This window comes from Melanostigma gelatinosum, assembly GCF_949748355.1.
Source record: "Melanostigma gelatinosum genome assembly, chromosome: 3".
Classification (NCBI taxonomy): Eukaryota; Metazoa; Chordata; class Actinopteri; order Perciformes; family Zoarcidae; genus Melanostigma; species Melanostigma gelatinosum.
The window spans coordinates 1,038,973-1,053,972 of record NC_136636.1 but is presented as its reverse complement, the minus strand read 5'-3'; the positions used below and the strand labels follow the sequence as shown (position 1 = coordinate 1,053,972).

Genomic DNA, 15,000 nt, shown 5'->3' with positions numbered 1-15,000 from the left:
GGGTGTGTCTCTGGGTGCGTCTCTTGGTGTGTCTCTAGGTGTGGCTCTGGGTGTGTCTCTGGGTGTGTCTCTGGGTGCGTCTCTGGGTGCGTCTCTTGGTGTGTCTCTAGGTGTGTCTCTGGGTGTGTCTCTGGGTGTGTCTCTGGGTGTGTCTCTAGGTGTGTCTCTGGGTGTGTCTCTAGGTGTGTCTCTGGGTGTGTCTCTGGGTGTGTCTCTAGGTGTGTCTCTGGGTGTGTCTCTAGGTGTGTCTCTGGGTGTGTCTCTAGGTGTGTCTCTGGGTGTGTCTCTTGGTGTGTCTCTAGGTGTGTCTCTGGGTGTGTCTCTGGGTGTGTCTCTGGGTGTGTCTCTGGGTGTGTCTCTAGGTGTGTCTCTAGGTGTGTCTCTGGGTGTGTCTCTGGGTGTGTCTCTGGGTGCGTCTCTAGGTGCGTCTCTAGGTGCGTCTCTGGGTGTGTCTCTAGGTGTGTCTCTGGGCGTGTCTCCCGGTGTGTCTCCGGGTGTGTCTCTTGGTGTGTCTCTAGGTGTGTCTCTGGGTGTGTCTCTTGGTGTGTCTCTGGGTGTGTCTCTAGGTGTGTCCCTGGGTGTGTCTCTCGGGGTGTCTCTGGGTGTGTCTCTAGGTGTGTCTCTGGGTGCGTCTCTGGGTGTGTCTCTAGGTGTGTCTCTGGGTGCGTCTCTGGGTGTGTCTCTGGGTGTGTCTCCCGGTGTGTCTCTGGGTGCGTCTCTAGGTGTGTCTCTGGGTGTGTCTCTGGGTGTGTCTCTTGGTGTGTCTCTGGGTGTGTCTCTGGGTGTGTCTCTGGGTGTGTCTCTGGGTGTGTCTCCGGGTGTGTCTCCGGGTGTGTCTCCGGGTGTGTCTCCGGGTGTGTCTCCGGGTGTGTCTCCGGGTGTGTCTCTGGGTGTGTCTCCGGGTGTGTCTCCGGGTGTGTCTCCGGGTGTGTCTCCGGGTGTGTCTCCGGGTGTGTCTCTGGGTGTGTCTCCCGGTGTGTCTCTGGGTGCGTCTCTAGGTGTGTCTCTGGGTGTGTCTCTAGGTGTGTCTCTGGGTGTGTCTCTGGGTGCGTCTCTGGGTGTGTCTCTGGGTGTGTCTCTAGGTGTGTCTCTGGGTGTGTCTCTTGGTGTGTCTCTGGGTGTGTCTCTGGGTGCGTCTCTGGGTGCGTCTCTGGGTGTGTCTCTGGGTGTGTCTCTGGGTGCGTCTCTGGGTGCGTCTCTAGGTGTGTCTCTGGGTGTGTCTCTAGGTGTGTCTCTAGGTGTGTCTCTAGGTGTGTCTCTGGGTGCGTCTCTGGGTGTGTCTCTAGGTGTGTCTCTGGGTGTGTCTCTTGGTGTGTCTCTGGGTGTGTCTCTGGGTGCGTCTCTGGGTGCGTCTCTGGGTGCGTCTCTGGGTGTGTCTCTGGGTGCGTCTCTGGGTGCGTCTCTAGGTGTGTCTCTGGGTGTGTCTCTAGGTGTGTCTCTAGGTGTGTCTCTTGGTGTGTCTCTGGGTGTGTCTCTGGGTGTGTCTCTGGGTGCGTCTCTGGGTGCGTCTCTGGGTGCGTCTCTGGGTGTGTCTCTGGGTGTGTCTCTGGGTGTGTCTCTGGGTGCGTCTCTGGGTGCGTCTCTGGGTGCGTCTCACGGTGTGTCTCTGGGTGTGTCTCTGGGTGTGTCTCTGGGTGTGTCTCTGGGTGCGTCTCTGGGTGCGTCTCTAGGTGTGTCTCTGGGTGTGTCTCTAGGTGTGTCTCTAGGTGTGTCTCTAGGTGTGTCTCTGGGTGCGTCTCTGGGTGTGTCTCTAGGTGCGTCTCCGGGTGCGTCTCCGGGTGCGTCTCCGGGTGCGTCTCTGGGTGCGTCTCCCGGTGTGTCTCTGGGTGCGTCTCTGGGTGTGTCTCTGGGTGTGTCTCTTGGTGTGTCTCGGGGTGTGTCTCTGGGTGCGTCTCTGGGTGCGTCTCCGGGTGCGTCTCTGGGTGCGTCTCTAGGTGTGTCTCTCGGTGTCCCCACACAGCTTCCGTACCTGTTTGAAGTTCCCGTTCTTGCGCTGCTCCCAGTCCATCATGTCGTGGAAGATGGGGATCATGATGTTGCGTACCTCCACCTGAGGGACCAGCGTGACTCCGAGGAACGGGCCGATCATCCCGGGGATGAAGTGGATCTTATTCTCACCTACCAACCCGACACACAAGTAACCGCTCACCTTCAGCCACTCAGACCATAACTCACAGAGCGCTGTGCAAATTAACAATATCAGGAGGCAGAAGGATTGACTTTGATTCATTTAACAGGTAAAAACCTCTGAAACTAAATCTCTTCTTTACGACGGAGACCCGGCCGAGAAGGCAGCAAAGTTACACGTTGAGTGTAATTTGAGTTGAGTGTAATGCTGTAGTGAGTAAGACTTAAACACCAGACAGGACTGTCACACATTGTTTCAAGAACAGTGTTGATTCAAACGTCTGAGGACTTTTGTTTTAAACTGGCTGCAGAGTCGAGAGACTGAATACACGTAAAACAATGTGAACTCAAAGCTGAGCTGTGAAGAAGGCGTTCTTCTTCTTCTTCGGGTCTTGTTGGCGGTTAATAAACCAGCTCAGAGGTGCATCACTAACATCTGCTGGACTGTTGAGTGGAGATCTTACCGAGGTTCTGCCACATGCTGAAGAGTTCGTAGGTCATCATCACCCTCATGTCTCCGTACCTGCAGAGGGAACAAAACCACTGAGTGAGGTTTAGGAAACAACAACGCTGAGCTAAAGGAACTCGGTGCCTGAGGACGGTTATTATGGGAGTCTGGGACTGTTTGGTGGTCGTTTGTAGAGCTGCTTCACTTCAAATAGGAAACATCAGGTTATTTCAACATCAGCAGCATTTTAGCTGCAGATGACACAGCAGGAGGACGACAGTTATGTCTGTAAGTGTGTGTGTGTGCGTGTGTGTGTGTGTGTGTGTGTGTGTGTGTGTGTGTGTGTGTGTGTGTGTGTGTGTGTGTGTGTGTGTGTGTGTGTGTGTGTGTGTGTGTGTGTGTGTGCGTGCGTGCGTGCGTGCGTGTGTGTGTGTGTATGTGTATGTGTCCTTACTTGTCTAAGACCTTCTTCCTCTTGGCAGAACTCAGGCTTTCCAGCTGTAAACTGGGCTGGTTGATGTACAGCACCGCCAGGCTGAAGTAGGAGTTCCACACCTGTTCACACACAAACGATCACTGACGTTATGAAACGAATCACAAAGCTTTCATTGTTCAGCTTCTCAGTGTGTGTGAACGTGAATGTCGAGCACATTAGAGCTGTGAGTAACGATGATTCACTGTCTTCTCTCTCATTTATACTTAAACTCATTTATACATATATATTACATTTTATTACTAAAAACGTTTTTTTCATGAATGTTGACGTATTTTCTGAAGAGATATCCAAAATGTAAAAACCTTTTAGATTACATTTTGACAGCTTTATCCAGTGTTCAGATTGATGTAAGTTTAAGTTCAATCAACATACAGTCAGAGAGTGAATCATGTTAAAGCAACAAAAGTAGATCAACAGCCGATTTGTGTCCCACCGTGAATGTGTGTCGGTTAAAGTACCTTGAAGTCAAACTCCGCTTCAGTGAAGTTCTTGTGCAGAGCAGGTGACAAGTACTGAGCCGTGGTCAGGATGATGCTGCAGAACGGGAACACACACACACACACACACACACACAGCTCGAGTCATGCAGACACTAGAACATGTGTGGTCATTGCTACGTGTGTGTTCACTGCTACATGTGTTCACTGCTACATGTGTTCATTGCTACGTGTGTGTTCACTGCTACATGTGTTCACTGCTACATGTGTTCACTGCTACATGTGTTCACTGCTACATGTGTTCACTGCTACATGTGTTCATTGCTACGTGTGTGTTCACTGCTACATGTGTGTTCACTGCTACATGTGTGTTCACTGCTACATGTGTGGTCACTGCTACATGTGTTCACTGCTACATGTGTTCACTGCTACATGTGTTCACTGCTACATGTGTTCATTGCTACGTGTGTGTTCACTGCTACATGTGTGGTCACTGCTACATGTGTTCACTGCTACATGTGTTCATTGCTACGTGTGTGTTCACTGCTACATGTGTTCATTGCTACGTGTGTGTTCACTGCTACATGTGTGGTCACTGCTACATGTGTGGTCACTGCTACATGTGTTCACTGCTACATGTGTGGTCACTGCTACATGTGTGGTCACTGCTACATGTGTTCATTGCTACGTGTGTTCATTGCTACATGTGGTCACTGCTACATGTGTGGTCACTGCTACATGTGTGGTCACTGCTACATGTGTGGTCACTGCTACATGTGGTCACTGCTACATGTGGTCACTGCTACATGTGTGGTCACTGCTACATGTGTGGTCACTGCTACATGTGTGGTCACTGCTACATGTGTTCATTGCTACGTGTGTTCATTGCTACATGTGTGGTCACTGCTACATGTGTGGTCACTGCTACATGTGTGGTCACTGCTACATGTGGTCACTGCTACATGTGTGGTCACTGCTACATGTGTGGTCACTGCTACATGTGTGGTCACTGCTACATGTGTAGTCACTGCTACATGTGGTCACTGCTACATGTGTGGTCACTGCTACATGTGTGGTCACTGCTACATGTGGTCACTGCTACATGTGTTCACTGCTACATGTGTGGTCACTGCTACATGTGTTCACTGCTACATGTGTGGTCACTGCTACATGTGGTCACTGCTACATGTGTGGTCACTGCTACATGTGTGGTCACTGCTACATGTGGTCACTGCTACATGTGTTCACTGCTACATGTGTGGTCACTGCTACATGTGTGGTCACTGCTACATGTGGTCACTGCTACATGTGTTCACTGCTACATGTGTGGTCACTGCTACATGTGTTCACTGCTGTCTGGGAGATTATTGATGCGTCTTACTTGCTGGTGAGGAGCCTCATGACGTTCCAGTCCTGAGGGAAAATACTGAGCTTCATCAGATTCCTGAACACACACAAAATCTTCAACAAGAACTCCTGAGGAGAGGAAGAGGAGGAAGGAGGCGTTTATTCAAGAGGCCGGAGTTGACCTCAGTCTTGTTGTCATGCTGCTCAGGGACCTGAAGTAGTTCTACCTTGAGCTCCTCTTTGCTCTGGAAGTTTTCCATCAGGTGCTGGAAGTGGATGTCCGTCATCTGGCGGAGGAGGGACAGGAGGCAGGACACGTACTCTCCCTGCCAATAGGAAACAGGGGGGAAAGGCATGAGAGCCAATCACATGGGAGCAGCGATCAGGAGTAACCAATCAGAGACGATGACAGCAGATTAATAAAAGGCTCTTTTCCAAACTGATCCCTATTCACTTGCCTGTAACTGTGCATGATGTGCATGATGTGAGCCGACTGTATGTCACGTACTCTCAAAACAACTCCCAGCAGTTTGTGAAATAGTCTCCAAATGCAATCTATTGGTTGTTAGTGTCATTCGGCACAACTGTAAAAACAAAAGTTAAGTTTAGGCAACCACCATAAAAACAACAATGTGGTGCAAACACACGTCTTCTGGTTGGTCTTCGTTTGTTGGACTCATCCACCTCCCCTCGTTTCCACCAATAGTCGTCGTTTTGGATTTCATAAAGTACGCACGTTGCTCTGACTGATGCATTTATGTTGTGTGTCCCATGAATCAGGATCCGAATTGAATTTCCGTTGACATTATTTTCGTCCTGAGCAACACGAATAAAACCAGACATTTAGTGTCTCTGTCCACTAAACCAATAGATTGCATTTCGTGACTATTTCACGACGTGCCATGATACCGGGATGTTTACAAACAACCTGCTGTGATGGTTTCTTTTTCTTTTAATGTAAATGTGGTAGAAGACAAACCAAACAGGTCGGTTCCTTTTACATCACTTTCATTCAGAAGTTTTAAACACACCAATGAAAGTCAGTGGAAGGAAAATGTAGCGATGCGTTTATGTGCATGAACAGAAGAATGTTTATGAAGCGGAAAAACGGAATTTAACTTTGTTAATCTTTGATCTTAGTTTTGTTATCTGTCACTTGAGCTTCCAATCAGTGGTCTTGAAGACAGTAGAGTGGACTTCCTGTTGGATGGTTTAGTTTTCCTCTGAGCACCAGCTGGAGGACATGAAGCCCAGAATAGAGAGCTGCAGGAGAGAATCCCAAAAGCATCTTTCCACTTCCTGTTCCCTCCACTTCTACAAGTCATGTGTTTCTGGTCAGAAGTCTGAAATAAGGTCTGTGTTTAACAGGCGCTGAAGAGGTGTCGAGATGCAGTTCTCTGATATATAAACAGGTCAGTGAACGCCCCTCTGCTGAATCCTAAAGAGTGTAACTGAGACGACTGAAGGTCCTCACTCGGACACTCGTCCTCCTTTAGCTTAGTGGAGGAGACGTGAAGTCATGTGACCGTGGAGGAGTTCCTTTACAGACTAATGTCAGCTTTACACTTTACACATCATAAGAGTGGAGTTCAGTCGTGAAGATGATCTTGATGAACTAAACCTGGAAGAATCACAAACAAGATTATTTTAATAATCCAGAATCACATGGTAGAATCTGATTGGCTGTTTGTGGCGGGAACCAGTGATGATGACTTCCTGTTGAGCTCCAGAAACACGTCATCCTGCAGCTCTCTGTGTGCAAGTAGGAGCTGACTGAGATTAAACCAAAGATGAAGAATGATGTCGTCATGTAACAATCAATCACTAAGAAACGTCTTGAGTTTGCAAATGAAACAGAGGAAGTAAACCTGACTGAGTACGCATGTCTCATACAGCTCTACAATATAACAAACACAGGAAGTAAAGATGAGCTTCAACATGAACTGCTGATCCATGCAAGCATGCAGACAGAGAGGAGGAGGAGCAGCAGGAGGATGAAGACTGATGTTTAATGAGAGCGCGAACAAGATGCTGGAGGACAGATGGGTCAGCGACAGGATGGATGGATTTGGGGAGGGCAATTATTATCACATTGTTAACTTTATAGTATTAAATGAGTACAACGGAACAAAATCATAATTATTATTACAACTCTCACCTTGTGACAGAAAATAAGATCTAACGTGAGAACTGTGAACGAGGATTTTGAAACGTTACGATGGTATAAAGCAGGGGTGTCCAAACTTTTTTCACTGAGGGCCACATACAGAAAAATATACCAAGGGCTGGGCCACTCAGGTCCGATCGCCTCACCCCTAGTGTGTTAAAGTGAGCAAAATCAATCAAATTTGGTTCTCAATGTGCTTTTGTTCAGATTTAACAGAGATGTTTGCTCACGTATGTTGAGCCGAACAGACTCATTATTCAAATAGAAGGCAGTTGAGAACAGCTCGATGTCTCTCTCAATGAGAGAAACATATTGAAAGCCATGGCAGCTGGTGGAACATGTTCTAGGTAGGGCTGTGCCACATCCAATCAATTTCAGCAAACATCCCAGTATGATTTCATGCTAAATAAATGAAGGTATCAAACACGTATTGCTACTTTGCAGTTAAATATTTAACATTTATTCCAACATGAAAAAAAGCAGAAAATAACACTTTGACAAACACGTCAGGACATCTTATTTACAGCTAGTAGCTTCGCATGTACTGCTTCCCTTTCCTGCTCGTCTGCTGTCTGATTGTGAGGTCAGGCTGATCTGATATCAGCTCTGCAGTTTCTCCTCAAATGATTCCATATTTCAAAAACACAAATATTGACTATTTGTATAGTTTATTATTATTATTATTATTCATTTTATTTTATTTGTTGTGGCTCAAGGTGGGGCGGCGCCCTATCGCCCTCTATTGACCAGCCGCCACGTAAGCACTGACTGAGTTCTGTCACGAGAGACGTTGTCACGGACACGTATTTCCCCCTTTCAGCAGAAAGGTTGGCCTTTGGAAAAGCACATTTGACTTCGGACTGCGTGGGGAAGTGTGCAACATTGAAGTTGCGTAGAGTGCCCTCGTGCTCGAATTATGTTGACAGTTTTCAAAACCGTGTTGATCACATCGCCGAGCTGGACTGTCTGAGCACAGAGGGCTTGTTGGTGGGTGATACGCTGCATTTTAATAGCCTCACTTCCGCTCGCCTTTCATAGCTGGAGCCCTATCTGTTGTAACTCCACACAGCTTGTCCCATCTTGTCAATTGCATCTGACGCAGCTTCAAACATGTCCTTACCTGTTGTTGTGCTCTTTAGACTCCTAAAATCAAGCAGCTCCTAATGCAGAAATGATCGTCAACTCCCCGCAAACAAATGAACAGCTGTGTCTGTGGCATCTGTGCTCTCATCATATGCAATGAAGTAAAAAGCAAAAGCACTTGCTTTATCTGACACTTGATGGTTCAGGTTAGCTGACGAGTCTTCGATTCGCCGCACAACTGTGTTTCTGGACACGCTAACGTTGTTGAATTCCTGCATTTATTCCGGGTACTTGCGACTTTAGTGAGGCACTGTTTTATGAAGTCACCATCTGAGAAAGGTTTCCCGTGGCGGGCAATGAGTTGAGCTACCTCGTGGCTGCTATTGTGACTTTTTCTTGTGTTTTGTTTGCACGGAAAAAAATACTCTTATTGAGCGAACTGCCATTTAACTTTCTGTTCTCGCTCGGCACCAGTGTAGGACGTGTCATCATCCGGGGCTCAACGTTTCTTTGATTGCTCTTATTTTGTGGAGAAGCTGCCTTGTTCAACACAGTATCTCCACCTAGTGGTGAAACTAAGAAGTACAATACAGTCAAGCGCAAGTTTCAAGTGTGGGCCATATTACATTATATTTGTAGAAGTTGCTGTGGGCCGTACTTGGCCCGCGGGCCGTAGTTTGGACACCCCTGGTATAAAGGAACTTTAATCATCAAAACATTGCCCTGCCTGAGGCGGATGGAGGAGGAGGAGGCGGGATGCAGGAGGTGAAGTCGTAGTAGTCGTATTGTTAGTTACTAACAGTGATCTCCGCGGTGCACTGCGGACAGCGTTGACCCCTTACCGCCTCCTGCGATTGGCTCTTGCTCATGATGGACAGCAGCGTCTGCAGGAGGACGTCCAGCAGGGACTCCACCATCATCTCCACCTCCTCCTGCACCGACGTGTCCTGGAGGAGGAGTTGAGAGGAAGGAAGAGCAGGAGGAGCTTCAGTGAAACAGAAGTCAGATATATCAGGTGGAAACACATTTAAATGTCATTTCATGGTACCAACATTTTAAGGTTTACACTCAATGATGTTTAAACTGTTTTTATTATCATAGATCATTAAAGGCAGCGCGTGTGTGTGTGTGTGTGTGTGTGTGTTACCATTGAGCTGTTCTTGATAATAGAGAATATGGAGCTGAGGATTCCAGAGCAGATGAGCAGCTCTTTCTGCTGCCTCAGATGGAGATGGATGTGATGCAGGACCACAGGAAGCAGGATCCTTCGAGACTCTGAGGGCACACACACACACACACACACACACACACACACACACACACACACACACACACACACACACACGTGTGTATTTGCATGTGGTTCTGATGCTAGTTGTGCCTGAACACGGGCTCTGTGGCTCAAACTGTTGTAAGCGGTTAGCCTCAGAAATAGGAAAGAAAACTAACATGACTGAGTGATTTGTTACTTGTGTTTGATGAGTTAACGCTGTTTCTACAGTAAAGAGCTGTAGAGCTGATGTACTTTGATGAATATTATTCAGTCATACATTAAGTAAAGCAGATTGAGGCCGAATCTATTGCTCAGAGGAGACACAGATTCACAGTTATAAATACATTCTGCCGAACATGAGCTGACATCATATGTGAAGATTGTAAAGCAGTAATAATAACAATGATACGACAGAAAGATGTCGGAGCGTGTTGGTGACACTCTACTCAGGTTTGTTGGACGTAGCAGCTCGGAGTAAGACGAAGATTTTCAACTTTGAAAGATTCCCTCTCATTTGTTTGGCGACATTCTCACTTGATAAAGAACAAATCAGAAGTAGTTCTCACTAGAACCCTCACCTGGGAAAGAGAAGAGCCTGCTGTCCACCGTCCGGGCGATGGACTGCAGTTTGACCACGTCCATGGACTGTCCGATGTGCACCGTGGACGGCATGCTGCCCAGAGTGCCGCGCACAAAGTCTGCCACTTCCTGCACCGTAAACATCTGCAGCAGCTCATCGAAGATCGCCGGGAACGAGTTCAGCAAAGCGGCCTGAGGAGGACGAGGGAGAGGAAGAGGATGAGATGTTATAGAGGAGGAGGGCGGGAGTGGATGTTGGGGGAAAAGAAAGTTAAAAAGAGAGAGAGAGAGATAAAGGGTAGCGAGGTTAATAATGTGAGTTTCTGTGAGAAATGTGACGATGACTTCAGTCTGCAATAAAACACAGCAGTGACACAGTGAATTACAAAATGCCCAATGACTGAAGGATTTCATCACACACACACACACACACACACACACACACACACACACACACACACACAACCAAAGAGCAACACAGAATGTTGGGTCATTTTACATTGAAATGCTCTGTTGTGTCATTCAGTGTTATGTTCTGAAATTAAAGTACTGCATTTTGTAATCCAGACGTTCACCAGTTGAGTCTTTTAAAAGAGAAACAGAAGAGCGGGCAAAGTTAATTCATCCATTCACAGACAGCAAATCGCAGCAAGTTGAAAAATGAATATTAAATTAGAGAGAAAAAGTTGAGAAGAAAAGGACAAAAAAGTGTTAATCTGATATTAAGCAAGTCGTCAACATTAAAAAAGGCACAGCAACAAATGTGATCGGAGAAGAACACAGCACAAAAAGGACAATGCAGCAGATATGTTGTTTCAGTTGTCTGTTTTCAGTTGTTGGACTCGTAGTTCTCTGGCAGAAGAACAATCGTCATGGAAACAATTGATGAGGTTTCAGGGGAAGTCTGCGTTTTCTTGCATCGTAGTTGTGCTAATTAGGGGTGGGGAAAAATCGATCCAGCATAGTATCGCGATATTTTGCGTGGCGATATTATATCGATACATGGACGCCAAGTATCGATTTTTTATTTTATAAACTATTAAAAAAAAAAAAAATCTAAATTTGTTTTTTAGAAAAATCAAATCAATTACTTCTTCAGTCCACTCGATGGAGCTGAGTTGTTTTCTGGTGAGGTCAGCAAAATCCCGGGTCAGCGTGTTTGGTAGGAAGTTGGTCAAAACAAAGAGACATCTGACCTCACAACGGGGTTAAACCTGCCAACAGCAGCCGGCTCATGAGAGAGCAGCGCATCACTGTCTCTCTGCCTCCACGTCCACGCATCACAAGTTACACTGAGTTATACAACTCTAATATCATACTTATATAAGTTACACTGAGTTATATAACTCTAATATCCTACTTATACAAGTTACACTGAGTTATACAACTCTAATATCATACTTATATAAGTTACACTGAGTTATATAACTCTAATATCCTACTTATACAAGTTACACTGAGTTATACAACTCTAATATCATACTTATATAAGTTACACTGAGTTATATAACTCTAATATCCTACTTATACAAGTTACACTGAGTTATACAACTCTAATATCCTACTTATACAAGTTACACTGAGTTATACAACTCTAATATCATACTTATACAAGTTATAGTTCATATGCTGAGTTATATAACTCTAATATCATACTTATACAAGTTATAGTTCATATGCTGAGTTATATAACTCTAATATCACACTTATACAAGTTATAGTTCATATGCTGAGTTATATAACTCTAATATCATACTTATACAAGTTATAGTTCATATACTGAGTTATATAACTCTAATATCACACTTATACAAGTTATAGTTCATATGCTGAGTTATATAACTCTAATATCATACTTATACAAGTTATAGTTCATATACTGAGTTATATAACTCTAATATCACACTTATACAAGTTATACTGAGTTATATAACTCTAATATCATACTTATATCAGTTATAGTTCATATACTGAGTTATATAACTCTAATATCACACTTATACAAGTTATACTGAGTTATATAACTCTAATATCCTACTTATACAAGTTATAGTTCATATACTGAGTTATATAACTCTAATATCATACTTATACAAGTTATACTGAGTTATATAACTCTAATATCATACTTATATCAGTTATAGTTCATATACTGAGTTATATAACTCTAATATCACACTTATACAAGTTATACTGAGTTATATAACTCTAATATCATACTTATATCAGTTATAGTTCATATACTGAGTTATATAACTCTAATATCACACTTATACAAGTTATACTGAGTTATATAACTCTAATATCCTACTTATACAAGTTATAGTTCATATACTGAGTTATATAACTCTAATATCACACTTATACAAGTTATACTGAGTTATACAACTCTAATATCATACTTATATCAGTTATAGTTCATATACTGAGTTATATAACTCTAATATCATACTTATACAAGTTATACTGAGTTATATAGCGCTAATATCACACTTATATAAGTTATAGTTCATATGCTGAGTTATATAACTAATATCCTACTTATATAAATTATAGTTCATATACTGAGTTATATAACTCTAATATCCTACTTATACAAGTTATAGTTCATATACTGAGTTATATAACTCTAATATCATACTTATATCAGTTATAGTTCATATGCTGAGTTATATAACTCTAATATCACACTTATACAAGTTATAGTTCATATGCTGAGTTATATAACTCTAATATCACACTTATACAAGTTATAGTTCATATGCTGAGTTATATAACTCTAATATCATACTTATATCAGTTATAGTTCATGTGTGAAGTGATCTATTAGCAGTGACTCGTCAGAGCGTGAAGTGATCGACTAGCAGTGACTCGTCAGAGCGTGAAGTGATCTATTAGCAGTGACTCGTTAGAGTGTGAAGTGATCTATTAGCAGTGACTCGTCAGAGTGTGAAGTGATCTATTAGCAGTGACTCGTCAGAGTGTGAAGTGATCTATTAGCAGTGACTCGTCAGAGTGTGAAGTGATCTATTAGCAGTGACTCGTCAGAGTGTGAAGTGATCTATTAGCAGTGACTCGTCAGAGTGTGAAGTGATCTATTAGCAGTGACTCGTCAGAGCATGACGTGATTGACTAGCAGTGACTCGTCAGAGTGTGAAGTGATCTATTAGCAGTGACTCGTCAGAGTGTGAAGTGATCTATTAGCAGTGACTCGTCAGAGTGTGAAGTGATCTATTAGCAGTGACTCGTCAGAGCGTGACGTGATTGACTAGCAGTGACTCGTCAGAGTGTGAAGTGATCTATTAGCAGTGACTCGTCAGAGTGTGAAGTGATCTATTAGCAGTGACTCGTTAGAGTGTGAAGTGATCTATTAGCAGTGACTCGTCAGAGCGTGACGTGATTGACTAGCAGTGACTCGTCAGAGTGTGAAGTGATCTATTAGCAGTGACTCGTCAGAGTGTGAAGTGATCTATTAGCAGTGACTCGTCAGAGCGTGAAGTGATCTATTAGCAGTGACTCGTTAGAGTGTGAAGTGATCTATTAGCAGTGACTCGTCAGAGTGTGAAGTGATCTATTAGCAGTGACTCGTCAGAGTGTGAAGTGATCTATTAGCAGTGACTCGTTAGAGTGTGAAGTGATCTATTAGCAGTGACTCGTCAGAGCGTGACGTGATTGACTAGCAGTGACTCGTCAGAGTGTGAAGTGATCTATTAGCAGTGACTCGTCAGAGCGTGACGTGATTGACTAGCAGTGACTCGTCAGAGTGTGAAGTGATCTATTAGCAGTGACTCGTCAGAGTGTGAAGTGATCTATTAGCAGTGACTCGTCAGAGTGTGAAGTGATCTATTAGCAGTGACTCGTCAGAGCGTGAAGTGATCTATTAGCAGTGACTCGTCAGAGCGTGAAGTGATTGACTAGCAGTGACTCGTCAGAGTGTGAAGTGATTGACTAGCAGTGACTCGTCAGAGTGTGAAGTGATCTATTAGCAGTGACTCGTCAGAGTGTGAAGTGATCTATTAGCAGTGACTCGTCAGAGCGTGAAGTGATCTATTAGCAGTGACTCGTCAGAGTGTGAAGTGATCTATTAGCAGTGACTCGTCAGAGCGTGAAGTGATCTATTAGCAGTGACTCGTCAGAGTGTGAAGTGATCTATTAGCAGTGACTCGTTAGAGTGTGAAGTGATCTATTAGCAGTGACTCGTCAGAGCGTTACGTGATTGACTAGCAGTGACTCGTCAGAGTGTGAAGTGATCTATTAGCAGTGACTCGTCAGAGTGTGAAGTGATCTATTAGCAGTGACTCGTCAGAGCGTGAAGTGATCTATTAGCAGTGACTCGTTAGAGTGTGAAGTGATCTATTAGCAGTGACTCGTCAGAGTGTGAAGTGATCTATTAGCAGTGACTCGTCAGAGTGTGAAGTGATCTATTAGCAGTGACTCGTTAGAGTGTGAAGTGATCTATTAGCAGTGACTCGTCAGAGCGTGACGTGATTGACTAGCAGTGACTCGTCAGAGTGTGAAGTGATCTATTAGCAGTGACTCGTCAGAGCGTGACGTGATTGACTAGCAGTGACTCGTCAGAGTGTGAAGTGATCTATTAGCAGTGACTCGTCAGAGTGTGAAGTGATCTATTAGCAGTGACTCGTCAGAGTGTGAAGTGATCTATTAGCAGTGACTCGTCAGAGCGTGAAGTGATCTATTAGCAGTGACTCGTCAGAGCGTGAAGTGATTGACTAGCAGTGACTCGTCAGAGTGTGAAGTGATCTATTAGCAGTGACGCGTCAGAGTGTGAAGTGATTGACTAGCAGTGACTCGTCAGAGTGTGAAGTGATTGACTAGCAGTGACTCGTCAGAGTGTGAAGTGATTGACTAGCAGTGACTCGTCAGAGTGTGAAGTGATTGACTAGCAGTGACTCGTCAGAGTGTGAAGTGATTGACTAGCAGTGACTCGTCAGAGTGTGAAGTGATTGACTAGCAGTGACTCGTCAGAGTGTGAAGTGATCTATTAGCAGTGACTCGTCAGAGTGTGAAGTGATCTATTAGCAG

General features: G+C 44.6%; 1 protein-coding gene across 1 annotated transcript in view; it reads right to left on the bottom strand.

The window, feature by feature from the left end:
• Positions 1–15,000, bottom strand: part of dock3 (dedicator of cytokinesis 3) — a gene marked incomplete at its 5' end in the record, with an annotated part of 72,898 nt that overhangs the window by 16,561 nt on the left and 41,337 nt on the right. The window contains 9 exons of the mRNA XM_079265982.1: positions 1,970–2,118; positions 2,592–2,650; positions 3,030–3,130; positions 3,530–3,605; positions 4,890–4,984; positions 5,083–5,181; positions 8,906–9,052; positions 9,253–9,380; positions 9,957–10,149. Of these exons, the coding sequence (XP_079122108.1) occupies positions 1,970–2,118; positions 2,592–2,650; positions 3,030–3,130; positions 3,530–3,605; positions 4,890–4,984; positions 5,083–5,181; positions 8,906–9,052; positions 9,253–9,380; positions 9,957–10,149 (1,047 nt within the window). The remainder of the gene's footprint in view (positions 1–1,969; positions 2,119–2,591; positions 2,651–3,029; positions 3,131–3,529; positions 3,606–4,889; positions 4,985–5,082; positions 5,182–8,905; positions 9,053–9,252; positions 9,381–9,956; positions 10,150–15,000) is intronic.